Raw genomic sequence first — 27199 nt, 5'->3', positions numbered from 1 at the left:
AAGTAGTTGACGCATCACTGACAACACACGGGAAAGTAGTTGACGCATCACTGACAACACACGGGAAAGTAGTTGACGCATCACTGACAACACACGGGAAAGTAGTTGACGCATCACTGACAACACACGGGAAAGTAGTTGACGCATCACTGACAACACACGGGAAAGTAGTTGACGCATCACTGACAACACACGGGAAAGTAGTTGACGCGTCACTGACAACACACGGGAAAGTAGTTGACGCATCACTGACAACACATTGGAAAGTAGTTGACGCATCACTGACAACACACGGGAAAGTAGTTGACGCGTCACTGACAACACACGAGAAAGTAGTTGATGCATCACTAATACCCCACGGGAAAGTGGTTGATACGTCATCAACACCACACGAGAAAGTGGTTGATACGTCATCAACACCACACGAGAAAGTAGTTGATACGTCATCAACACCACACGAGAAAGTAGTTGATACGTCATTCACGACACGAAAAAGTGGTTGATAAGTCATTAACACTTCACAGGAAAGTAGTTGATTCGTCACTTACACCACATGGGAAAGCAGGTGATACGTCACTTACACCACATGGGAAAGCAGGTGATGCGCAACTAATTCGTGATTATACACAGACACGTATAAGCTTCTCAAGTACAGTTTACTATGACAACTTATTGATGACATTAGACATTAATTAGACACGCCAGTTTCCGGACAGTACACGCGGTAAGAGCCTGACACAACACAGAATCAACCAACCAGCCAAGAGACACAACTATCTCTTCCAACAACAAGCCAACCAGATAACTGGGGATCGCATGAGGCTTTAGCCCCGTTAATAACACTGACAGCGATCATATTAAAGATGCCTTTGTCAAAGTTGGTAATACCATGAATATTTATTTGGGTCCACAGATAACTAGAGACGTGCTCCTCGTGTGATTGGTCACAGAGTGCTGTTAGCACTTCTTGATGATCATTTCCGAGCCAGCAAGTCACTTATTGTAATACGGTTCCGGTCTCTAACATCCAAGCTTCAGGTACGTTGGGATTCATAGCAAGTGCAGTGCACTGATCTTACAGAGAAGCAAATACTTCTCGTTTATATAAATATTTGCGGACTAAATTTGTTTTTATATCGGTAATTTTTCAGGATTGAATTATGTTTCTTTTATGACATATATTTTAGCAATGCGTTTTCATATTATTCATTTTCTGTAGAATAGTTAATCAATTAAAAGCATGTATTTATCGTTTTAGATACAAATTACCTTCCATCAAATGGTCTTGCATGTTACGGTAAAGTCATTTCTTCAATGTATAATTTAGTAAATTAGGAAATTTTCATTTAGTAAACTCGAATATCATACATACATGGGAATACGATAAAAGCAGAGAAGTACATGGGGTATTGTTTTGTTGTGTCGTGCCAGGATCCGGTGGTCGTTATTTTGAATTTGTCCCGATTATGATCCTTGGTCTATCTATATATACGAGCTCGTGAGTTTCACCATTACAGGTAATGGCAACTTAGGGAGTTAAACGTTCTGTTCAAGCCGCGCAAACCCTGAAATGCTGATCATTGCACACACTCATTGCCTCATGCTCATGTTCATGATGGAATTTGGGGGAACGGGTGGCACAGTCGTCTAAGGCACCGCGATTCGCTCTGCAGAGTTGCGTCCCTTGGGCACGCCAGAAACCTATGTTTGTGGGTTCGAATCCCGGTTCGCCCCGATTATGTTAACGTTTCTATGTTTGTCAGCACCATACCCGTGGTAAACGTCTGAGACCTGCATTTCTTAGGGCTTTAATCCCACATTAAGCTGACACGCTGTGATATAACTGGAATATTGTTAAAAGCGGCGTTAAATCCAACTCACTCACTCACTCATGATGGAATTTAGAGATGACATAATATGTCAAGGATTTATCATCCATTCCACATATCTACACAGAAAAGGCTTTTCAAGTTAAAGTAAACTAAAGTCAAAACGTATATTCGTTGAGATAAATGTCACCCCTGCTTGTGGACAATGTAGCATGACGTGGGCCTGTGGACACGGTTTGGTTACTTCTGTGAAATAATAACTTCATTATTCAGGAGATGAGGCATCTTTCGTTCCTTTGTCTCTTGTGTCTCTTGTGTCTCCGAGTGCCTGTGCTGGCTGATGAAACACATCATTTCTCTGGAGGTTCTCTCAGCTTTACCTTCATCAATGAAACACGAGTAAGTGAGGTCAATTTTGTTAATCTACAGACGTGTAACGATACAGATGGGAATCATAACATTCTGTACTCGTTTCTAATCTAATCCCTCATGTGTGTAGACCCATCCAGATGCCAAAACTGAATTGAAGATGATATTAAAGTCATAAACGAGTAATGTTTCTAAATGTAGAATTAAGCGCGATGTGGTTTAGAAAACAGTATGATTATCTCGTAATATATACAACTTAACAACATCCAACCCGGATAGAATGAAGGTGTATGTTCGAACCCAATCCTAACCCTTCTCGGTATCTGAAGGAAACAACCTAGACTTCATTCCAAAGATTCTTTAATGTCCAAAGGAGGCTTACACTTTTAGTATTTTTTCGCAGTTTCTACCTTGTTTGTTTGTTTATTTGTTATTTACGCTGCACGCAACAATATACCAGCTATGTAGCGGTGGTCTGTAAATAATCGGGTCTGGACCAGACAATCCAGTGATTGACATCATGAGCATCGATCTTAGCGATTGGGATACGATGACATGCATCAACCAAGTCAGCTAACACCTTGCTTTTGCGAAAGCCATCGTATCCCAATTGAGTGGATCGATGCTCATGATGTCAATCACTGGATTGTATGGTCCAGACTCGATTATTTACAGACCGCCGTCATATAGCTGGAATATTGCCGAGTGCGGCGTTGAACAACAAACAAACAAAACAAACACATTTTAATATTACTGCTTGAGTTGAAAGTTGGTTTGTGGGGCAATGGTTTGTTATATCTGGAGTGAACCGTGCTTCGTATTTACTCCGCATCTACCGTGCAGGTCAAGATCAGGACTTTACTTGGGTGGGAGTTGGGCTTTGGACCTTGTGGTGCTCATTGTGACAGAACACAGATTGGGAGAAACACAACGTCAACAAGAGAACAAGTCTTGGCGTCAAAGGGGCCTGTGCATTTCGGGACTTGGACCAAGGAGATCGCGAAAAGCATAGATGTGACCTCCGCTGTCAATGGTCAGCTGCTGAGCACTCTGGTGGGCATCAACGAGCATCTCAAGTGGGAGCTAGAAAATGGCGGCTTCGAGGTCACCATCGACCCTCTGGCAGCATCCACAGATATCGTGTACGTGGGTAATGTCTGGATACATACAATAGGGTGACCACAAGTATTGTGAAAGCAACTCTCGCGATACTTTTGCAATAGTGCGATGCTGCTTTTCCCTTCCAGCAATACAGGTATCCACTCTTGGTGCTATCTTCAGTAATGTCCGCCATTTCCAAAGTTCAGTAGTTGAGTGAACTCTGATTATGCCCTGATGGAACATTTTGTTTCGAATGGATACACTCGTAAATTTACACAAAGTTTTAAACCGCCGCCATACTGCTGGAATATTGCTCAGTGCGGCGTTATACAACATAACAAACAAACCAACAAACAAAAACGAACGCAAGGTTATCTTTATTTAGTCTAGTTCTTTATGAAAAAACGACGATAGTTTAGTTTAAGCGACTGAAAACATCGGAGAACACATTCAAAGAATTCAAAGAGCCCAGTTACCCCATCCAATGGATTAATTAATCCCGGGGATCGCTTCTAACCAGTTTCGATTTGAACAATTGATATCTTCATATATGTTTGATTATGGGTGCAACAATAGTTTGAATTATCGATGCATAGCAAATACTCGTGGTCCGATGTCGTAGGCATCATACTGTCTTGGCCCTTCTAGTAAGATATATAATCTTGGTGCAAAGTACATACTGTCACTAATAACTACCCCTATAGGCATATGTGTATGTTCAATGGGTTTTAACGAAAGCAAAGACATTTTTGGATGTGACCATTTTATGGACAGAACTTGTCAGAAATGAAAATTTGAGCATATTTTTGGTACAAACATGCTATGTGGTTAAGGTCTATGAAGCTGATACAAATATATATTAGGTTTCTTATTTCTCTCCTCTTTTCTTCTCCCGTATTGTCTTCCATTTTGAAACTTGTATTTATTTGTTGTTAATACTTTCGGAGAGAGTCTTCTGTGTTGTGATAGCTTGTGCCCAATCCATTTCATCATGAAAAAATATGCTTAAACCACATTGAGACAGTAAAGTTGGTACGTTTCTTCGTTACTGATGCATTCTGTGAGGACAAAACACTCTGTCAATCTGCCTGCGGCCATCATGCGTACATGAAGTCATTTATGTGCCATTTCAGATTAGAGGGCAATTACTGGAAACACTTGAACAGTGTTCAAGGAACGAGAGACTCGTCCTATCATCTGCAAGTGAAAATACACGGCGGTCGGCGAAATGACACAGGAAAGCCCAACAGCAGTGCACTGACTTTATTCAAGCCAGTCTACAGGTATGTCTCCATTACCCCACGGCTACACACGACATACATGGATTGACCGTAGATAATGATGAGTTCAAAGGCCTTCATACCCGTGAAGAGCCAGGGTAGAATAGGTCTTCAGCAGCCCATGTCTGCCGTAAGAGGTGACTATGCTTGTCGTAAGAGACGACTAACGGGATCGGGTGGTCAGGCTCGCTGACTTGGTTGATGCATGTCATCGTATCCCAATTGCGTATATCGATGCTCATGATATCAATCACTGGATTGTCTGGTCCAGACTCGATTATTTACAGACCGCCATCATATAGCGGGAATATTGCTGAGTGCGGCGTTATATAATGGCCTTCAATGGTCATGGGTCGCGGTATAACTGAAACATTCACCAACGCTAGAAAGGTAGATTTCGGACAGGGTGATATTTGACAAATAGTTGTCAAACAAAAACTTCGCATGGATGGTAGATATCAAGTGAAAGCCCGTCTAAAGCACTTTCATACACAACACAACAGGTGTTAACTAGTTTAGATTGTCGCCCTTGATTATAATCTTGTGAATATGTTCATCACTCCCGCATACATGATCTCCCGTGTTTCTAGTATATCCCTGAACACTGTCAGTGTCATCAATCTGTGGACGATGGACGAAGATGACGACGTTGTACACTGCCAAAAAGCTGCTTTCGTCGAAACAGGGGGACTCGAGCAGATGAAGGGGGTTCACATCAACAAGGTGGGTCCTCTTGTATCGCAGGTATAAGCTGACCCGTGAACATCCGGGGCACACTCCGTCGCAGTGGTGACTCAGCACAACACCACTGCCACAGGCTAATTTGCATATCACGTGACCGGACTTTTCTCTTGTTTGTAAACAAACGCGCTTTTTCAGAAATCAGTATAGAACGGACTAATGCAAGTATTTTGGGGCGCTTTACATATTGTTTTGCATAACTATATAGATATTCTACTACAACTGCGACAGTGAATTGCATGACAATATATATTTATGCATCAAAGTGACCGTGTCGCTAGCTCTCCGTTGGGCTTCGATGACAGCACGTGGAGCCGTACAACCAATGTAAACATAGGATAACTACGCAAAACAAGTAGATTTTTACGTACTTGCATACTTTCTCAATGAAAGTTAACCATTCTTTGACATTTGTTTATGAAAATGTGTAGACTTGTCAAACATGAAACGGATGAAAAGCATATGCAATATCTTGAATGGACTGTGAAAGATGTGACGAATCGTCACATGGCGCTGGCCTGTGGCAGAGGTACTATGCTAGCTGACTGCCGGCCGCATGGAACGCTGGGTAGGAGAGTGCATCCGGGGTAGAATAGGTTTTCAGCAACCCATGCTTGCCGTAAAAGGCGACTATGCTTGTCGTAAAAGGCGACTAACGAGGTCGGGTGGTCAGGCTCGCTGACTTGGTTGATGCCTGTCAACGATTCCAATTGCGTGGATCGATGTTCACGATGTCAATCAGTGGATCGTCTGGTCCAGACTCCATTATTTACAGACCGCCGTCATATAGCTGGAATATTGCTGAGTGCGGCGTTAAACAACAAACAAACAAACTTACTTGGGTTAAAACGGATTCCTGGTGTTCCCGCACTGCCTCGTGGCTTAAGGTGGGTCCTTCACCTATTGTTATAGATACAACTTCACCTGAGCGTGTGTCACACATGACACAACAAAGCAAGTATAGCTGCGGTGAAATGGTGCGCGCGTGGTTGTGTCTCTGTCACTACTCCTACTAGTCCGGACTAGCGTCTGTCAGGGGACACCAGGCCGGATAAAAAGTACCATCTTTTACCGTCTTTTGGCATAACGTGGGTAGGAACCACCTGCCTCCTGCTCCCCGGGCGGACGCCTACTAGACTACGGAGGGGACATGTCTGTGGTGCAATGTTATCAGTTCACATACACAGAGAGGGTTACACTGTCTTACCCATCATTCCATGCGACCAACATATACTACTCAAAAGAAGTTAAGGATCACCCGATTCATTCATAGTGGTAAAGTTCATCTGTCATGACATGCGAGATTAACAACAGTATTATGAAAGAATCAGGTGATCCTTAACTTCTTTTGAGTAGTATAGTACCTCTGCCACAGGCCAGCGGCATGTGACGATTCGTCACATCTTACACAGTCCATTCAAGATATTGCATATGTTTTCACCTGTTTCATTTTTAACAAGTCTACACATCTAGTTAAACATTATGTCATAGAAAGGTTAACTTTCATTGAGAAAATATTCTTAATCGTGAAAAACTATTTCCATGTGCGTAGTTATCCTATGTTAACATTGGTTGTACGGCTCCACGTGCTGTCATCGAAGCCCTACGGAGAGCTAGCGATACGGTCACTTTGGCGTGTAAATATGTATTGTCATGCAACTCACTGTCGCAGTTGTAGCAGCATATCTATATAATTATGCAAAACATATGTAAAGCGCCACCAAATAATTGCAATAGTCCTTTCTATTATGATTTCTGAAAAAGCGCGTTTGTTTACAAACAAGAAAAAAGTCCGGTCACGTGATATGCAAATTAGCAGTGGTATTATGCTAGGTCACCAACTGCGCCGGAGTGTGAGAGGGTTAAGTCTCTTTGTAAACAGTTATAAGTGGACATGTTTATTTTACAATACAGTCATTTCACATCCTCCAATTCTCATCCATATCCGAAGTGTTGCAGGTCTTAGATGTTTAAAATGAGTACGGGGGCCACAATCAAAGGCAGACAACAATTTAAACATCAGTGGTACAATAACACTGGGAATGAACACACATTACTGAAAAAAAAATAGTTCCTGAATTCATGGAGTCCAGAGAATGTCAGGAAACTAAATAGGCCGAAACATCGTCGTATTTTCTTTGTTCATCTTCGTCACCAACAGGAAGCGCTAAATTACTATGATAGTCTGTGTAAACTGACCAGATAATTATGATATTCTGAGTATAGATTGATATCATTATGGATTCAAGCCGTGTTGGCGGCCATTTTGGATTTTCTACCTCCAGTGGGCGCTGCCGAGGTGGATCCATATCCAGAAATATTCCGAATGGTTCAATGTAGAAGTGTGCCAAGTTTTGTGATTTTAACCCAAAGTGCACAATTTTCGCCTTAACCATCCCACTATCAGGACTTAACGAGCCTTTCTTGTATCTGTACTAGAACTGCAGTATCGTCATCGATGCCACTGAAAGCAACAAGTTCACTGACAACGGCGAGGTGGCTGTGTTGGTGAAGATCATGGACTACAACCTCCGACCAATCAAAATCGAGCATGATCACATGCCCTTCCGCGCACCCCTACAAGTTGCTCTCGGCGACATTCCCGTGCAGGTACCATGGACGTGTAGTTATAAAGCTGGACAGTGTCTTATCATTATATGTGTCTAAACTTACCTACTGTATCGCTTTGGGGAAATATTTCTTGTTCACGGTACACTTATACATTTTTGTCAAACTCGAAATAAGTTTGAGATAGTCGGAGCACGTAAGATTGAGCACGAAAATATTTTCAGTAAACACAATAAGAAAAAAACATCTTTTAAAGGCAGTGTTAAACTAAAGATTCTTTTAAGGCTTTTACGTTTCCATCATTGGAAACATTAAAAAAATAAACCATCACCAAGTTAATAAATATATCAAAATATTCATATTTATTAGTTTCTTCACTGCCCCGTGAAGATCTGGGTTAGAATTGGTCTTCAGCAACCCATTCTTGCCGTAAACGGCGACTAACGGGATCGGGTGGTCAAGCTCGCTGACTTGGTTGATGCATGTCAATGTATCCCAATTGCGTAGATCTATGTTCATGATGTAAATCACTGTAGTGTCTGGTCCAGACTCGATTATTTACAGACCATCGTCATATAGCTGGACCATTGCGGCATCAAACAACAAACAAACAAACAAACAAAGTTTCCTGATAAACGTTTGTGCATTATCAAACATAATAAAACAAACGTATGTGCCTTTTTAAAGCGTAGGAACACTTTTCTTAATGAACAAATTTTCTCTCCCATTCTCAAATTTGAATAAACAATAGGTATTTACCGCATTATCTATCCACACATACAGTTTATATGACGTCATTGTCCTGAGTGAGGACCACGAGCTGTTCAGGTACAGTGGAAACGGAGCGCTACAGTAATCTGTTCATATATTTTGTATTTACAATGACGTTAAACATTATCTAATTCATCCTCAGTTCCTGGTGCGGTCGATGCGGGTGCTGTTAGATCCAAGCTTCGTTGCCCCAACCCCTGAAGATGGCCTGACGATGGTTGGCTATGCAGGGGCTCGAATTGAGGTTATGCTGGCAGCGCGTCCGCACAAGAACTCAGCTGAGTGTGTTGTTCATTTCCTTCATATTTGCCATGTTGGTTGGTTGGTTGGTTGTTTTACGCCGCACTCAGCAATATTCCAGCTATATGGCGACGGTCTGTAAATAATCGAGTCTGAACCAGACAATTCAGTGATTGATATCATGAGCATCGATCCACGCAATTGGGATCGATGATATGCATCAACCAAGTCAGCGAGCCTGACCACCCGATCCCTCTTGTCGCCTCTTACGACAAGCATAGTCACCTTTTACGACAAGAATGGTTGCTGAAGACCTATTCTACCCCGAATCTTCACGGGTCTACGTGTATGGTGTGTGGTGTGTGGTGTGTGGTGTGTTGTTCAGAATTTTTTTATGTACTAATGTACTGAAAATAATGACCCCACCCTTATGTTTGTCATATTCTCGGATGACCCACCCATGTCCTTGTAATTTTCTGGATGACCCTCCCCGTAAACACAAAATGTAAAAGCACTTTATATTTTATTATAGAATGTCCATTTGTCTTACCCTCATATTTTTGTCATACATTTTAGTGACCCTGCTCTGATTGTCTCAGACCCACCACCCCACCCCACCCCCCACCCCACCCCACCCTTTAATGAATAAATAGGTTCCACTCATACACCAACAGTATTCCGATTGTGTTCCACGATCTGTTTCTCATTGTGTCGATAGTCTTTGGGACATTTTGAAACAGTCCACATCCTAGTATGACAGACAAACAGACAAGTGTTATTAAAGTACATATCGTATTTGTCTAGCTTCTAATGTTTCTTGATTGCAGAAGGATAGAAACAATCGCGGTGATTGCTGTGCCAAGTATTTCATTCACCCTCTCTACCCTCAATTCCGACCCCCTCAGGGCGAGCGAGGGGGTCATGACGAGAGTTCTGACAGTGGACACAACATCAAGAGATATCGGCACATATTTGTTCCAGACCACCGTCTTCGACACTGGCGGGTAGGTGGTACTACTACTACTACTACTACTGCTACTACTACTACTACTACTACTACTACTAGGGCGGTCGGGTAGCCGAGTGGTTAGATCGTTCGCTCGTCACGCCGAAGACCCGGGTTCGATTCCCAACATGGGTACAATGTGTGAAGCCCATTTCTGGTGTCCTCCGCCTTGATATAGCTGGAATACTGCTAAAAGCGGCGTAAAACCATGTTCACTCACTCACTCACTACTACTACTTAATTTATGTCGCGCTGTACTCCATGCATAAGCATGCTCTAGTCGCGTAGACATTACATTATTACTCCGGTTGGTTGGTGGATCAGTGTGCACTCAACAATCATTCTCAGCTCCCTGTGGAGTGTACAACCCAAGCAGCCTGTTAGGCGCAAGAAGGTTAGCAGCCACATTGCCGTCTCATTCTACCGGGTACCCATTCACTGCTGGATGAACCGGTACATCAACAAACATGTAGATTGGGTTTTCTACTGCAACATCAACCCCGTACAACTACATTTTCTTTTAATTATGTGTATTTAAATCTAAAATCTAAGTCTATTATAACAATGTAAAGAGGACTCTGCCTTCTTTGTTAACAGGGTAGACGGTAAAGAAGTAAATTACAAAATCGTGGTGAAAGGTTGGTGCTATTTGCAATTTCTGTTTCTGATATCTCATTGTACCATCACGTGTGTCTTCAAGAAGAACCTTAGATGCATAATAAATCAATAACTATACTTTGTTTATCAATTCTTAATAATTCAATAATGTCAGGAAAGAACCTTAGATGCATAATAAATCAATAACTATACCTTGTTTATCAATTCTTAAATTCAATAATGTCTAAAAAATAATGAATACCACAACCCTTGAAGGATACACCAGTGTAAGCAGAAATATAATATAAGCAGATATTGATTCTGACAACAAACTGCTCGTGTTTTACAGAGAATAATCTGACTGTCACGGACAATATCAGTGTAAGTTGTTCGTACTTTGTCTGTTTCGTTTAAATGGGTTGGGTTTCACCCCGCTTTGAACAGTACGTCAGTTATATGACGGCATTTAAGAATGATGCGGGGGGAGATTTCTAAGTCAAGCAGGGTCATATACGTTTCCCGTTTGGGTGAAACGTATATATTGCTGATCGTTTCGTGAACACATGGTTACCGTGGGGTCACGCTAACTCTAAATCAATTCACTTGATAATATATTATTATTGATGTTGTTGTTGCCTCGAACTACCGTCAACTCGAAGAACATTCGATAACGTAGCATCAGTATACTTAACCTCACCTTGCGATTCTGTTTTGGGGAAGACATGTTGCCATCATTTTCTAATATTGGCAATAATATTTCTTACTTGCATCTAACAGTTCTTCGATGATACCCGTGGTTGTGGGTTAGCAGATGAGAGTTTACAGATATACACTGGGGGGTAATTATACAGTGACTGTCCTATTATGCTCATGTTTCAGTCTACAGAGGCACACGCTGTGTTTCCAGATCAGAAGGTGCTGACATGTCCCCAAGATACTCTCTGTACGGTACCTGTGCTCTTCACTCAAGGGTAAGCGGGAACACATAGAGCAAATATGTGTTTATGGGGTCACAGGTGGACGAGTCGTCTAAGAAAACCGCAATTCGCGGAGTTACGTCCCTTTGGAGCGCCATAATCCTGTGATAAACATCCAAGCGGAGCGTGACATGCTAAACTGACACGCCGTGATATAAGTGAGATACTGTTCGAATCGGCGTAAACTCTCTCTCACTTGTAAATATTAATGTTGTTTGACCAAGGTTACAACATTCAGTGAAGCTTTCAAAACGTTTTATGGACATTTTATGAAATTTCCACATTTCAAATCAGTGACAAAAATGATGCCCGGCGCAATTCCCTATTTATACTTGTTCCTCATCTCACGGTTTTTTTCCAGCTACACAATTGACTTGCCTTTGCATGAGTTTGTGACATGTGGGGCAGGATACTGTCACCCTTTTGCGAACTATTTGATAGTGATACATAACCACATATTCATGATAGTCAGAATTGTACAATGGACTCTGCTTTTAGTAGATATTTCTTATGATTATGGAAATGATTTTGTCGCTTGTGTTTATTTTAAACTACCAGAACGCATGTGGATTCTTATAGCCTTAAAGGATTTGCTGGAGGTTTTGCAATCCCAGAAAGGAACCAAGTTACATTCTATCAAACTATTTGTCTCCAAATGTGTACACCACAATCCCACACCACAGACGTTAAGAAAACCTTAATTCCTTGATCCATGGAACACTTGTCACCACGTGGTGATCATGCACAGCGCAATTTGTCAACAAGGAAAGCAAATGTCCTCTGAAGTTTACTGTGAAGACAACACGTGAAATAGTACACGCTCTCATAGATAACTTTAATGAGTAACTTGAGGATATGACATTTAGGCAAGAAGTAGGCATCCCCATGGGCACACTTTCATTCCTCTACTTACTGATCCGGGCCCCGTTCCACAAAGCGATCTTAGCGCTAAGGTGATTGTAACTCCCATTCTTTAACACTGACTTACGACAGTCGTAGCGCTAAGATTGCTTTGTGGAACGGGGCCCTGTTCCTTTATGCATACGAGTCAGAATGTCTGCTCGGATTGGCAAATTCAAAACTGGGGAATATCGCCAAAAAGGTTACTAGTAATTGGGCTTCAGGTATATCGGTGATATGAATTCGGTCAATAACGGTCAAATAGCCAATTCCTTTCCACATATTTACCCTCAGGCCCCGTTCCACAAAGCGATCTTAGCGATCGTAACTCCCATTCTTTAACACTGACTTACGACAGTTGTAGCGCTAAGATCGCTTTGTGGAACGGGGCCCAGGACTAGAAATAAAAGGAGACCAGTGAGACCGCCTCGTGTGTTTCATATTAAGATCTATACATAAAGATTCAAAGTGTCAACAAACACAAACTCTCCACATGGCTGTATGACAAGAGGGATGACTTAATAACAGTTTCCCCACCATGTCGAGCAATATTCCAGCTACAGCCTATGGTGTCTACATTGCACAACATTTGCCATACAATCTAGCATGTTCTTTCTACGAAGGTTCAGAGGTTTCAGGGTTACAACATTCAAGGCCTCAGTAAGCCGGTGGGGCAGAAAATCTGGTATTAGCACTATTTGAAGGTTGATGTAATAAAGTAGCGATATTGCTGAGACATTAAACAACGTTCACTCACATATTACGTCATATCCAACTTTGCTATGTTTGGAGGGTTTTCTTTATCCGCGAAGATCCGGGGTAGTATAGGTCTTCAGCAACCCATGCTTGCCGTAAAAGGCGACTAACGGGATCGGGTGGTCAGGTTGTTGACTTGGTTGATGCATGTCATCGTATCCCAATTGTTTGGATCGATGCTCATGATGTTAGTCACTGGATTGTCTGGTCCAGTCTCAATTATTTTTCAGGCCGCCGTCATATAGCTGGAATATTGCTGAGCGCGGCGTTAAACGAGAAAGAAAGAAAGGTGGAGTTGATTTTTAGTGCGTGCTGTTGAGACAAAAGTCATAACCAACGATATAGATTCTATAGGATATGAAGTTACATGTTGTACGTTGTAACTAACAAAATATGAGACCGAACACCGTCAGTAACAGCCATTTTGGATTTTCCAACACACACCTCACATAGTTCACATGAAAATTCTGGTACAGAAATTCGTTATTCGACACTGTTTTGTGTTTTAATATCATTAATTTTGATTTGCAAGGACATGAAATTTTAATTTAAATCACGTTCGTGACGTATAGTTAAATTTATAAACAAGGTTTGGCCTCTTAGGTGTAAAGAGTAGTCTCCCTTTGACCCTCATCGTCACCGGTTGTAAGTGTCAAGTTTTCATTTTGACATGGCATGTGCGATATGGATACCATATAGTGTAAACTTTCAGCATAATAAATTCGATTGGTGTCTTCAGTTGCCGTGTATGGTGTCATATTTGGTAGGCGAAAAAATATTTCTAACCTAATATGACGCCGTATACAGCAACTAAAGACACCATAACTATTATTATGGGCTCAAGAAGCTTTATGTATTCCTTTAGCACCACGAGTGTCACTGTCTTCAACTCTACACTCCCGGGGGTGGGGGTCGGGTCACTGAGACCGGTCAATGCCTCCTTACACCCCACGTTGCAAACAGAAGTGAAGTGGACAGCGACGACACCGGGACATCAAACTATCTGTCTCAAGGTGTCATCCCATTCAAGGTAATCCACAGTGTCAACACGCACATGTCAAATTATAATCATGAAAAACACATAATTTTTATACATACATCTTCAGTATTGTGATAACCAAAAATGTTCTTAGATCATTCTTTTATCTATTGTTTACTGACTGAGATGTCTCTTGTAATTAATTGACAATGTCTATCTCTATACATCCTTACAATTATCATTTGAATAATATTTTCAGTAATCCTGCACCATGACCGTGGAATATATTTATTTTATGAAAACAAAACCAATCTAGATATGTATACAAAAGCAAGTCCAGCCACTCTAGGTAGCGCTTATGAAATTTGCAGGAAAATTATTTGTTTTAATTTTTGAAGTGAGTAGTGTATTGTATAAAATATGATTCCATAGACTGTATGTAATATTATTCATATATTCAGCACCCCACGATTTTAAACAAAGCTAAACACTACCAAGTGCAGTATATGGTATTTATGTCAATATTCTCTATGTTCAGCAACACCGTGTCCTGTGTGAATGTAGCAGTGATACCCACAGGTAGGCAGATTGTAGTTAGTGTATTATGCTGTTAAATATATTGTCACCTTACGCCACAACTAATTATTAGTTTACGGATCGTTTCCGCAAACCTTACCCAAGGGGATGACGTAAAAGGTGGCAAGGCTCAGGTAAATTGGCAATTCTAGTCCTGGCAAGTTTTGAAACGCTATACTTTGTTATCCAGTTTAAATAGAGCATTTAATGATGACCATAATAACACTGACACAAAGTGTCAGGTTCACACATAGCACACATTACATCTAGTTATATACTGGAGTGAGTGAGTGAGTTTGGTTTTACGCCGCATTTAGCAATATCACGGCGGGGGACACCAGAAATGGGCTTCACACATTGTACCCATGTCGGGAATCGAACCCGGGTCTTCGGCGTGACGAGCGAACGCTTTAACCACTAGGCTACCCGACCGCCCCAGCTATTCACTGGAACGGGCAGCAGACCACCAAGCATGGTTCCCCTATGAAATATAGTGATAATTTCTGGTGTTTTTTTCAATGATTGGAACGTTTTCTTGACACATGATGCATGATTCATAAGCTAACAGAATGCAAACGATAAGGAAAGAGTTAGGCATATCACTTGTTCATAGGCCTACACTGTGCTTACATAATCATATGTCGGCAAGTTACCTAAATATTGTACAAGAAAATGTTATAATCGGCTTATGTACTTACAGATCCGTGTTTGAGTCAGCCATGTGGGTTCAGTGGAGATTGTTTCTCCGCCTGGGACAAGTATCACTGCGTGTGCAGACCCCACATTACAGGCACGCACTGTGAAGTCGGTAAGGAATATAGCTACGTATTGCCAAGCTACTATCCCGCATCTTCTGGTCTCTAATATACATTGTTTTCATAAAATTCCAACAAATTCCGGTTGATACTGATATTGCACCGGACTCCAGGCATCTTCCCGAGGCAAGAGAGTTAACTAACTATAAAAGTCCAGTTTCCACCCTTGCCGAACTAGGCTGGTATTATGGAGTTACATTTTGGCTGGACTAACGAGTCTATGCATAGTCCAATTAAAATCTCGCAACGAAATCGAAATCCGGTTCGTAAACTGTCGTGAAGATTACGGTCGATTGCAGGATTTGCAAAGCATGTGCACCGCCAACTCGTTGTCAACAGATATTTTCCAAACCTTTTCATGTTTTTAATCAAGGTGCTCGCGTGATTTGATGCACTTCGCGATGTAAGACCCGTTTTATCACAACATATCGATCAGAACGTCTTGACTGGGCGCCGCCATTTTGTTTGAAACAAGTGCAAGTGATGGAATATGATAGGGATTCCAGCCCAGTTCGGCAAGGGTGGAAACTGGACTTTTAAAGTCAGTTAACTCTCTTGCCTCGGGAAGATGGACTCCAGGGTGCAAATGAAGAAATATTGTGGAATGTGTATACCTCCTAGCTCCCAAACCATTTACCACTGAATGCAGCCAAGCCTTTCCATTGTAATTCTATATTTATAACATATACGTCTCCCATCATAGTAAAGTACTTAGAAAACATCAAGAGTAAACTGTTGCAATGTCGTAATAGGCAAATGATCTTCGTTAACTTGTCGCTTTTTAACATGCTTTAATGGTTAAGTTTTAGCGTATTATTTAATTGATGTGTGAGCTTCGAGTAAGGTGCGTTAGATATGAACTGACCCATGAATACAGCGAAACCTTGTTAAACCGGACTCCCGCAATCTGGACGAGTATAGTTCGTAACTTCTATATGATACAAATAGAACGATTTCCTTGATAAACCGGGCGATTTAACTTGGAACGGTATTGTCCATTCCCATATATGTTATGTCTTATGTATAGGTATATTCTCTGCTAAATACACTTCATATTCCAGTCGTGGACATGTGCAAGTCTTCCCCTTGTCTGCACGGTGCCTGCAAGTCATTCCCCTCGGCTGTCGGGATCTACTTCTGCCAGTGTGACGCTGGATGGTCCGGCAAAAATTGTGATGAAGGTGATGCTTGTTGATATTTCTTTCTTATGGATTAAGTGAGTGTGGATACAGTAGGGTTTAACGCCGCTTTGAACATTATTTTTGCTTATCACGGTGTGGTAGGTTATTAGGGGAGGAAATCCTGAAATGGTACAAGTCTTGATGTTTACGATTTTGGTGCCTACAAACAAACATCATACTCAGGGCGAATCTGGGATTGGTACCAAGAAACAGAATTCTGGCACGCATAAGGGACGCAACTCTGCACAGCCAATATGACGACTTGTCAACCGTGCCTACTTATGTATTAAGAAATTGTAAATTAAAATCAATGTACAATTGATTGGTCATGCCTGTAAAGTGTATGAATATGATAATTTGTATGGTTAGTATATCGATTTACAAAATTTGCTCTTACTGTCGTCCTCACTCTCCTACCCAGAGTTCCATGCGACCAGCATAGTGTTATGCTAAATCACCGCTGCGCCGGAATGTGTGTCGTCCTTGACCATCAAATGTTGTTAATTCCTTTGAGAAATCAGGGTTTCGAAAGCCTTCTAGGATCTTAAACAGGGGTTCGGATGATGTTATATATACATCTGTTATGTTGGACATTACTATTGTTATCATTATCATTGCAGATGTTATTAGTGATAATATTTTTCTGCTAACGTAATATGACACCTTATACGGCAACTAAACACACCATAACGAATTTATTATACCGTAAATTTTACACTATGTGGTATCCATATCGCACTACACTGCTAAGTTTAGTACGCTGACGTTTAGGGTCAAAGGGAGACTACTCTTCAACGCTTAGAGACCAAATCTTGTTTACAAATTTTAACTATAATCTTAATCAGTAACGCGTTTGTTTGTTTGTTTGTTTGTTGTTTAACGCCGCACTCAGCAATATACCAGCTAATGGCGGCGGTCCGTCAATAATTGAGTCTGGACCAGACAATCCAGTGATTGACATCATGAACATCGATTCACGCAATTGGGATCGATGACAGGCATCAACCAAGTCAGCGAGCCTGACCACCCGATCCCGTTAGTCGCCTTACGACAAGCATTGTCGCCTTTTACGGCAAGCATGGGTTGCTGAAGACCTATTCTGCCCCGGATCTTCTCGGGTTGAGTGGGGCGGTCGGGTAGCCTAGTGGTTAAAGCGTTAGTTCGTCACGCCGAAGACCCGGGTTCGTTTCCCGACATGGGCACTATGTGTGAAGCCCATTTATGGTGTCCCCCGCCGTGATATTGCTGGAATATTGCTAAAAGCGGCGTAAAATGTTAAACCATACTCACTCACTCACTCACGGGTAATATTAGAGGAAGCCATCGAGCGATACCCAAGGACTGGAGGACCTTAGTGACCAAAGCCTTTTCCCACAGGACACCAGCATTATTACAACCACAACATTTTGCAAAGCGAGGTCTTGTTAGTGAAAAAAACCTATTCTACCCCGGATCTTCACGAACATGATTTAAAAAAGATTAATGTCCTTGCACATCACAATTAATGATATATAAACACAAAAAAGTGTCAGGTGGTTGTGCCTCAAACTGAGATTGACCAATCAGAGAGCAGAACCACGAACCCTATACGGGCCCGTATACCGTCGTAAAAAAGATGGTTGTTACTGATCTAATATGAGACCGTATACCGTCAGTAACAGCCATCTTGGATTTTTCAATACCCACCTCACGTATTTCACCTGAGCATTCTGGTACAGAAATTCGTTATTCGACACTGTTTTGTTGTTTTATGTTTTTAATAGTGATGTGCAAGGACATTTATCTTTAAAAAAAACTAACCCACGTTCGTGACTTTATTGATAAAGATTATAGTTACAAATTTCAACAAGGTTTGGCTCCTAATGTTTAAAGAGTAGTCTCCCTTTGACCCTTAACGTCAACTGTTGTTAGAGTGAAGCTTTCATTTTGATATGATATGTGTGGTAAATATACCAGATATTGAAACCATTTTGACATAATAAATTTGCCACATATTGTTCTGCGAACCTAATATGACACCGTATACGGCAACTAAAGACACCATAACTAATAATATTTCGGGACTATAATTAAGTCCAATACATCCTCGCAATGGGCGTATGTTTGTTTTGTTTGTTGTTTAACGCCGCACGCAGCAATATTCCAGCTATATGACGGCGGTCTGTAAATGATCGAGTCTGGACCAGACAATCCAGTGACTGACATCATGCACATCGATCATAGATCCAGGAAAACCTCGCAAGAACCCACGAACAGCCGGACGTACGCACATGATCACGTGATCTGTACAATGTACATATATGGGTAGACAGGGAAAACCATCACGTGTCATCTCGACATGTTTTTTGTTTTTTTTTATCAAATTAAGATCTCACCAGTGGTTCACAGAGAGCTGTTACATCTACAGCTAGTGAGTGCGGTAATACGCGTTATGTGTGCTATATCACGATGGCTGACTCCGGAGGCGACTAACGGGATCGGGTGGTCGGGCTCGCTGACTTGGTTGATGCATGTCATCGTATCCGAATTACGTGGAAAGATGCTTATGATTTCAATCACTGGCTTGTCTGGTCCAGACTCGTTTATTTACAAACCGCCGTCTTGTATTGCTGAGTGCGGTGTTATAATACAAACAAACAAACACTATTTGGCAAGTTAGTATTGGCACCCACTAAGTAGTATTAATCACCGACGGACTGGACAATAATATAACGGTATGGATCGTTAGTCAGTACTCTTAGTTATCGGTGAAATAAATGGTTTGTTTTAAAGGATAATTTGCTGATGTAAATATGATATTCAGACAGATAATTTATATTTAATTATTTCATTCTATTGTATTTCCTAATGATAGGCACCGATGCATGTTATTTTCAAGGTCTGGCAACGACAGCGACCACAGCGACGACAACAACCAGACCGGCAACTACAACGCCATCGACAACCGCATCTTCCGCAACGATGGCAACAACCACACCAACGGCAACCGCACCTTCCATGACGCCAACAACCACAACAACAACGCAGCCGGCCACACCTACAATGATGATAACTGCCGCACCGACGACTACGCCAACAACCACACCAGCGTCATCAAAATACATGCCAACAACTACGCCAACATCAGTTCAAACGACTTCACCAACAGCCACACCAACAGCTACCCCAATAAGTACACCATCTCCCTTTCAAACGACTTCACCAACGTCTATTCCAACGGGTTCGCCAACAGCTAAACCCACGATTCCGCCTACGCCGACATCTACCACCACGAAGCCAACAGCCACACCAACAGCTGCACCAACAAGTACACCATCTCCCATTCTAACGACTTCGCCAACATCCATTCCAACGGGTTCGCCAACGGCAACGCCAACTTCTACGCCTACACGGACATCTGCCACGACGAAGCCAACAGCTACACCAACAAGTACCCCAAAGAATACACCAACATCCATTCAAACGACTTCACCAACATCCATTCCAACAGCTTCGCTACCAGCAACTAGAGCGACTACGCCTACACCATCTACCACCACGAAGCCAACAGCTACACCAACAGCTACCCCAATAAGTACACCATCATCCATTCAAACAACTTCACCAACGTCCATTCCAACGGGTTCGCCAACTGCTAAGCCCACGACTACGCCTACACCGACATCTGCCACCACAAGGCCAACAGCTACACCAACAGCTACACCGTCAAGTACACCATCTCCCATTCAAACGACTTCACCAGCGTCCATTCCAACGGGTTCGCCAGTATCCATTCCAACGGGTTCGCCAACAGCCATACCAACGCCTACGCCTACACCGACATCTGCCACCACGAAGCCTACAGCTACACCAATAGCTACACCGTCAAGTACACCATCTCCCATTCAAACGACTTCTCCAACGTCTATTCCAACGGGTTCGCCAGTATCCATTCCAACGGGTTCGCCAACAGCCATACCAACGCCTACGCCTACACCGACATCTGCCACCACGAAGCCTACAGCTACACCAATAGCTACACCGTCAAGTACACCATCTCCCATTCAAACGACTTCTCCAACGTCTATTCCAACGGGTTCGCCAGTATCCATTCCAACGGGTTCGCCAACAGCCACACCAACAGCTACACAGACAGCTACACCGACAAGTACACCATCTCCCATTCAAACGACTTCTCCAACGTCCATTCCAATGGGTTCTCCAACAGCGATACCAACGACTACGCCTATACCGACATCTGCCACCAAGAAGCCTACAGCTACACCAATAACTACACCAGCGAATACACCATCTCCCATTCAAACGACTTCTCCAACGTCCATTCCAACGGGTTCGCCTACAGCAACGCCAACGTCTACACCTACACAGACATCTGCCATCATGAAGCCAACAGCCACACCAACAGCTACCCCAATAAGTACACCATCATCCATTCAAACGACTTCGCCACCGTTCATTCCAACGAGTTCGCCAACAGCCACACCAACGACTACGCCTACACCGACATCTACCACCACGAAGCCTACAGCTACACCAACAGCTGCACCATCTTCCATTCAAACGCCTTCACCAACGTCCATTCAAACGGGTTCGCCAAAAGCCATACCAACGACCACGCCTACACCGACATCTGCCACCACGAAGCCAACAGCTACACCAACAGCTACACCGATAAGTACACAATCTGCCATTCAAACGACTTCTCCAACGTCGCCAACAGCTAAACCCACGACTACGCCTACACCGACATCTGCCACTACGAAGCCTACAGCTACACCAACAGCTACCCCAACAAGTACACCATCTCCCATTCAAACGACTTCACCAACGTCCATTCCAACGGTTTCACCAACAGCCACACCAACGTCTATGCTAACAAACACACCCACGACTGCAATGGCAACAGCTTCACATTCCACTACCACACCGTCGGCAACGGCAACAGCAACCCCGACAACACCGACGACGCCAACAACTACAATTGCGAATACGACGCCAAATACACATCAAACAGCTGAAACAGGTAATTTCTTCAAGTTGATTGATGTACACCGCTCTTGCCACGGGCTAATGGCATATTGCAAATTGCAAGTGTTGCCTTGGTGGGTCTACCCGTTGGACCAGGCTGGAAGGTCAGATTGTCACAACGGCCGGTAACTTTGTGTAATGTTTGTATGACCACCAGATGAGAAAGATTCTTTGCTGTGAGATGTGTTTGTTTGTTTGTTTGTTGTTTAACGCCGCAATATTCAAGCTATATGACGGCGGTTTGTAAATAAGTGAGTGAGTTAAAATTTAACGTCACATCGGCAGTATCTCAGGCATATAGTGACGAGTTTGTAAATAATCGAGTCTCGACCAGACATTATGAGCATCGATCCATACAATTGGGATACGATGACATGCATCAACCAAGTCAGCGAGCCTGACCACCCGATCCCGTTAGTCGTCTCTTACGACAAGCATGGTCGCCTTTTACGGCAAGCATGGGTTGCTGAAGACCTATTCTACCCCGGATCTTCACGGGTCCTGTGAGATGTCACATTATAACACTACTTATAAGAAGTTAAAGAACACCCGAGTTTTTCACCTGACTAGTTAATTTGTCAGGGATGGAAGACATTGCAACACACAGCCTTCCAATTGTGGGTGTTCTTGAACTTATTAGAATGTATTGATGTTTGATAATGATATGCATCAGATGAAAATATATGTTACCTTTGATATGAGCTACTATACTATCATTCATATATGAATATCTAGGCAATAATATATGAATCAAGTAATAAACCTAACAATAAACATTTTCTCTATTTCAGACGACTGTATTCTCGAAGGTGTGTATACATTTGCGCAGTTTTAGTGAAAATATAGATTTACTGAACAAATATCTCTTGTGGATCGATATTAAGGCAGGAAGTGTTATCGGGGCTCGTACCCCAGCTTGTAAGTGCCGACTAGACCGTGGGTCGCGTGGTAACCATACTGTAATGTCATACTTTGTGTTATCTCACCCGAAGGCGTAGATACGTGTTCCTGCTATCAACCACTGGTTTGCATGTCAAGAACTGATTATCAAACGGCCATTTTAAAACTTGACTATTGTTGTGGTGTAAAACAAGATTCACTTACTCTCTTTGGAGATAGAAAAGTGTTTAACAAAATGGAATAATCAAGTCTTTGAAAGGCATGAGGAAGTTATACACATAAGGAAGAGAATTTGTGGATGTCAATTTCAGTCAGGACACTTTTGTACTCCGAAACGTTGTGTACCTCATAATAAAGAAGTTGACATTCATAAATTCTCTTCCTAACATGGAATAATGTTGAATGATGTCATATTTCACAATAACATGTGTACTTTCCTTTTGTAGATGTGGAAAAAATAGTAAGTATCTTAACTACCACGGTGATCTACTAGGTATTAGTCCCGTCCGCGAACGACCCCCGTCAGAAGCCCAATGTTTTAGCTGAACACTTGCTTTAACCCTTTCTTTAGTACTTTAATCCGATCACCTTTTCGCGAAAACTTGGTATCAGTTAAACATCTGACTTGCCTGTGCATGTGTTTGAGACGGGTGCCATCAATGGAGCAGGATACGCTCACCTTTGAGCAAACATCTGGTATCATTATTTTCTTTAAATGATTCATAAACATAGGTTCATGATATGGCCGGAATCGTACAATGTACTCTACTTTTAGCGGTGATTTCTTATGATTATTGAATGTTTTTGTCGCTTTAATAGCATTGTAATCATTGTATTTCATGTTCTCAATACAGGTTCATATAATCTCAACTTTCATCATCGTTAATAGCTAGTAGTATGCAATATGCAAGTTGTAACATGTAACTTGTCTTTTCATAGAATTGAAGCTTCTAACTTTATGTGTCCCCTTTGATTAAGAGGAGGCAATGTCGTGATCCTGATCGCTTTACTGTATTGTGGAGTAAGTAGTTTGGTATAACACCGCTTTCAGCTTGGTTTTAGTTATATCATGGCGTGTCAGTTACCTGTAGGAGGAGTGTATGAACTCACACATATAGTACACATTTAACACCAGTGAAACCCAGGAGCAGGACATAGTGCTGACAAACCTAGAAACATGATAGGAGCGAACCTGGATTCGAACTCAAAATCAAAGGTTTTTGGCGTGCCCAAGGGATCTGTGAACATGATCAGGCGAATCTGTGGTTCGAACCCATTACCCATCGAACAGCATAGAACACTCTAGTCCGGAGTAACCCGCCACACAGCATCTTCCCAGGGCAAAGGGAAATAACTGACTGTAAAAGTCCAGTTTCCAACTTTTATAGTCAGTTAACTCCCTTGCCACGGGAAGATGTCCTATGTTTAGCTGATTATTCAAACAATTCATATCAATTACATAAGCCATGAGATCGAAATTAAACGATATCACTGAATCGATTTAAATGACTTATTGTTACGCTCATTAACAATTTCCATCGATGTTTAAGCTTCAGTCACAAGGTGGACCAGATGGCGAGGCTACCTGTCTGTGTCTGGACCCGGCGACCAAAGAAGCTGTGACAGTTGTAAAACACAGAGACACGTCAAACAAAGGTTTTCTGAAGGCTGGAGGATACGGAGCTGGCGCCGGAAGTGCTGCCATGTTGTTAACGGCGGTAATTTATAAGATCGTTAAGAAGCTCAATGAGAGGAAGAGACGAAGGACGGCAGATTCGTCTAAATCACTGTTTGTATCCAACCCTAATATCAATTCCTTTTGATCATGCGAAGATACATGTATAAACGTAGGAGGAACTATCAAACGTAACCGTAAGAAGGATGTTTAAATCACTGACAAGTTGGCCAACATCCAGTGTGTTTGGATCACCCGGCAACAGGATTTGACCGGTGACGGAAAAAGATGAAATCTCAACCTTTTCACATTTCAAACACTATCTTCAAATTTTAATTATTTTGTAGCCAGATCCCGAATGTAGTAACATAGCGTGGCTTCGGTCCTTTCTGAGAATCTTCGTGAGATTATTAAAAATATTCACTCAAACAGAAATTATATGTGTCAAAATTATGTCTTTGACTTATTTAACCATCGACGATTCTGACGAGTGATTATTCCAAGCAAGAACAAGGTCCACCGACCATTACGAACATTGACCTCAGAGGAAGAACAATGACCATCTGTACGAGGCACCAAAACGAAGATGGAGAAGCAACCCTTCGCAGGTCCCACCTTACAAGTCGGAAACTATATCCCAAGTTGAACTCAGAGGAGAAAACACTTTGAAGACTCAAAACCTACGTTGGCAGTATCAACGATCGTATTCTTTGCCTGTCCAAACATCTTTGAACAGCCATACGAGTTGGATATTTATTAATATTATTGTTGATATTTATTTTAAGCGCTTCTTACTCCCAAAACGAGGCATATATTATCAGGCTATTTTGTATATTATGCTATCAATGCCACAAATAATTCCTATCTGGTAGTTGTGTGCTTAAAGGGAATTCCATTGTGATGAATTTAGATCTTCCAGGCCAACGTCTTTGCATTTGTCTTTAAGACAAGTGGGAATATGAGAATATATGCATCACCTGGTGGAATTATGTGAAGGTGCAGCTTTGTTTAGCAAGACAGTTGTTTTAACGATTTTGTATTTGACAAAATATGTTCAGATCAAAAATGAACTCTATTGACTCACAATGAAATCAAATTTTATGTTATGTACCAATCTATCAACTTAGTTTTTACGTGCATATTTTATATCAAGTTTTGTGAAATGTTCAAGGACTTCAAATGGGAACCGACTGTGATTTTTATATTAATAATTGTCGATACATTAAAGTGTTTGTATTGATTATTTCTACTGACTGGTACCTGATTTGGGAAGACATCTTCATCGATGTCTCCGTAACGTGTTAATGTTTGATATTATAATATAGTCGACCCTGCTTCCCCAGCTTTGTTTGATTGAATCAACTTGTAAGATGTTTGTAGCAATAGATTCGTTCTACCATTCCTCTTGATCATATTCCTTCTATTCGTAACTGTATATATGGTTATTATGTAATTCGAGAGCAAACATGAAACGAAGCAACTACGGCAATACCAGGATTCCAATTATGAAGGAAAAGACAGCGCATAACCTCATACGGCACGGCTGACAAAAGCCTTTTTCAGGAATCACAACATCCAGGTCCTGGCAGGGCACTTCAGGTCTCCAGATTTAAACCCAATCGAACATTTATGGGATGCGCTGGATCAACGACTGCAAGCACGTCAGGGAAAAACCACAGAACCTCCGACAGTTGACACAAGCACTGCAGACAGAGTGGGCAACAATTCGAGATCTGATTGCTTCTACTGGGAGTCCGTTTTGGATTGTAATGGGGGCCATACAAGATATTGAGAACAGATGACCTTCACCTTGAAAATCTACCGGTCCGTGTGTGCCATATGGAACATGGATCAATGACAATGAAGTGTGCCAATTTTGAACAATCGATCATCATCTGTTGATTATTTATAAGAAATGTTAAATATACATCTAAGATCAATTTTGCGTTGTTTTTTTGTTTTTTGTAGCGTATATAAACAATACCATAATACAACATATACTACTCAAAAGGAGTTTCGAACACCTGATTCGAATCAGATCTTCTTTAACTCCTGTTGAGGAGTATATACTTAAAGACAGTATATCACATGGGTTCCTGAAGATATATTCTAATCAGGATCTTCACGGGTGGTTGGCAGTTGTTCCCGCTGTAACATGCACGTGCAATAATGTAGCGCCGTGTGGGTGCTTTAGGGTGTGGATTTATAAATATGCACATTAGTAATATTACCATTAGGCTAGCCCACCACCCTGGTTTGACCTGACGTGTTGTATTAATACCGAGGTGCTACCAGTGACAACGTCTACGTATTAAATGGACAAAGTAATCACTCTTTCCGCTTGAACGACAAGCTGTTTTACCTGTTTAGCCAGGTAAACTGGTACAACTACAGCTGTCTATCCGTGCAATGTCCGCCGTTGTCACATGGGTCACTGGTACATTCATCGATATCTGCTTAAGTGCATGCAGTCAAATAACAAGGAAGTTTTAAACTCGAGATGATATATAAATCATGTATGCTCCAAGTGACATAACTTAAAAAAACCTCAAACACATGCATCATCCGAACAAAGAGGCATTTTGAAACGAGCGTTATGGTTTTTTTTATAAAGCGTGAGGACGACAGGGAAGCAGGTCAGCAGATCCTGCTCTACCGATAGTGTCGGACGTGAGTAACCTTCGAGGTCACTACACAGATGACTGTACTTGGAACTGTCTATATTTTATGAAATTGGTGGAACAATGTTAGTATTTGCTGAGCACCGCAAATGAATGGTTACACTAATTGTGTTTCAGCGACTTATCATCCTAACATATACGTTATGTATGTACTATGGTAGAGGGGGCACGGGTGGCTCAGTCGTCTAAGGCGCCGCGATTCGCTGTGCAGAGTTTCGTCCCTTGGGCA

General features: G+C 41.9%; 1 protein-coding gene across 2 annotated transcripts; it reads left to right on the top strand.

Annotated features, from left to right (window-relative positions):
* The first annotated feature begins 917 nt into the window (after positions 1–917).
* On the top strand, positions 918–26229 carry LOC124134778 (mucin-2-like). Of its 2 annotated transcripts, XM_048403797.1 has the most exons (20): positions 918–1038; positions 1259–1297; positions 2103–2228; positions 3042–3340; positions 4433–4582; positions 5170–5302; positions 7760–7930; positions 8802–8941; positions 9727–9903; positions 10503–10543; positions 10852–10883; positions 11382–11473; positions 14001–14165; positions 14653–14693; positions 15391–15498; positions 16567–16686; positions 19565–21709; positions 22506–22523; positions 23061–23074; positions 24165–26229. In XM_048403797.1, exons 2-20 carry the CDS (start codon positions 1280–1282, stop codon positions 24435–24437), a joined length of 4263 nt encoding a protein of 1420 aa, XP_048259754.1. In that variant the 5' UTR covers positions 918–1038; positions 1259–1279; the 3' UTR covers positions 24438–26229. The 2 variants fall into 2 exon arrangements, with proteins under 2 accessions (XP_048259754.1, XP_048259755.1); XM_048403798.1 differs by lacking the exon at positions 1259–1297.
* The last annotated feature ends 970 nt before the right edge of the window (positions 26230–27199 follow it).

Source organism: Haliotis rufescens, unplaced genomic scaffold, assembly GCF_023055435.1.
Source record: "Haliotis rufescens isolate VD_foot unplaced genomic scaffold, xgHalRufe1.0.p SCAF_3, whole genome shotgun sequence".
NCBI classification, from domain to species: Eukaryota; Metazoa; Mollusca; class Gastropoda; order Lepetellida; family Haliotidae; genus Haliotis; species Haliotis rufescens.
This window is presented reverse-complemented; position numbering and strand designations above follow the sequence as displayed.

Excerpts from the sequence above, each read along its gene's own strand:
- LOC124134778 (XM_048403797.1), top strand. Across the intron at positions 10,884-11,381 it reads CTGTCACGGACAATATCAGT|TCTACAGAGGCACACGCTGT; the intron begins GTAAGTTGTTCG and ends CTCATGTTTCAG. Across the intron at positions 16,687-19,564 it reads CGGCAAAAATTGTGATGAAG|GTCTGGCAACGACAGCGACC; the intron begins GTGATGCTTGTT and ends GTTATTTTCAAG.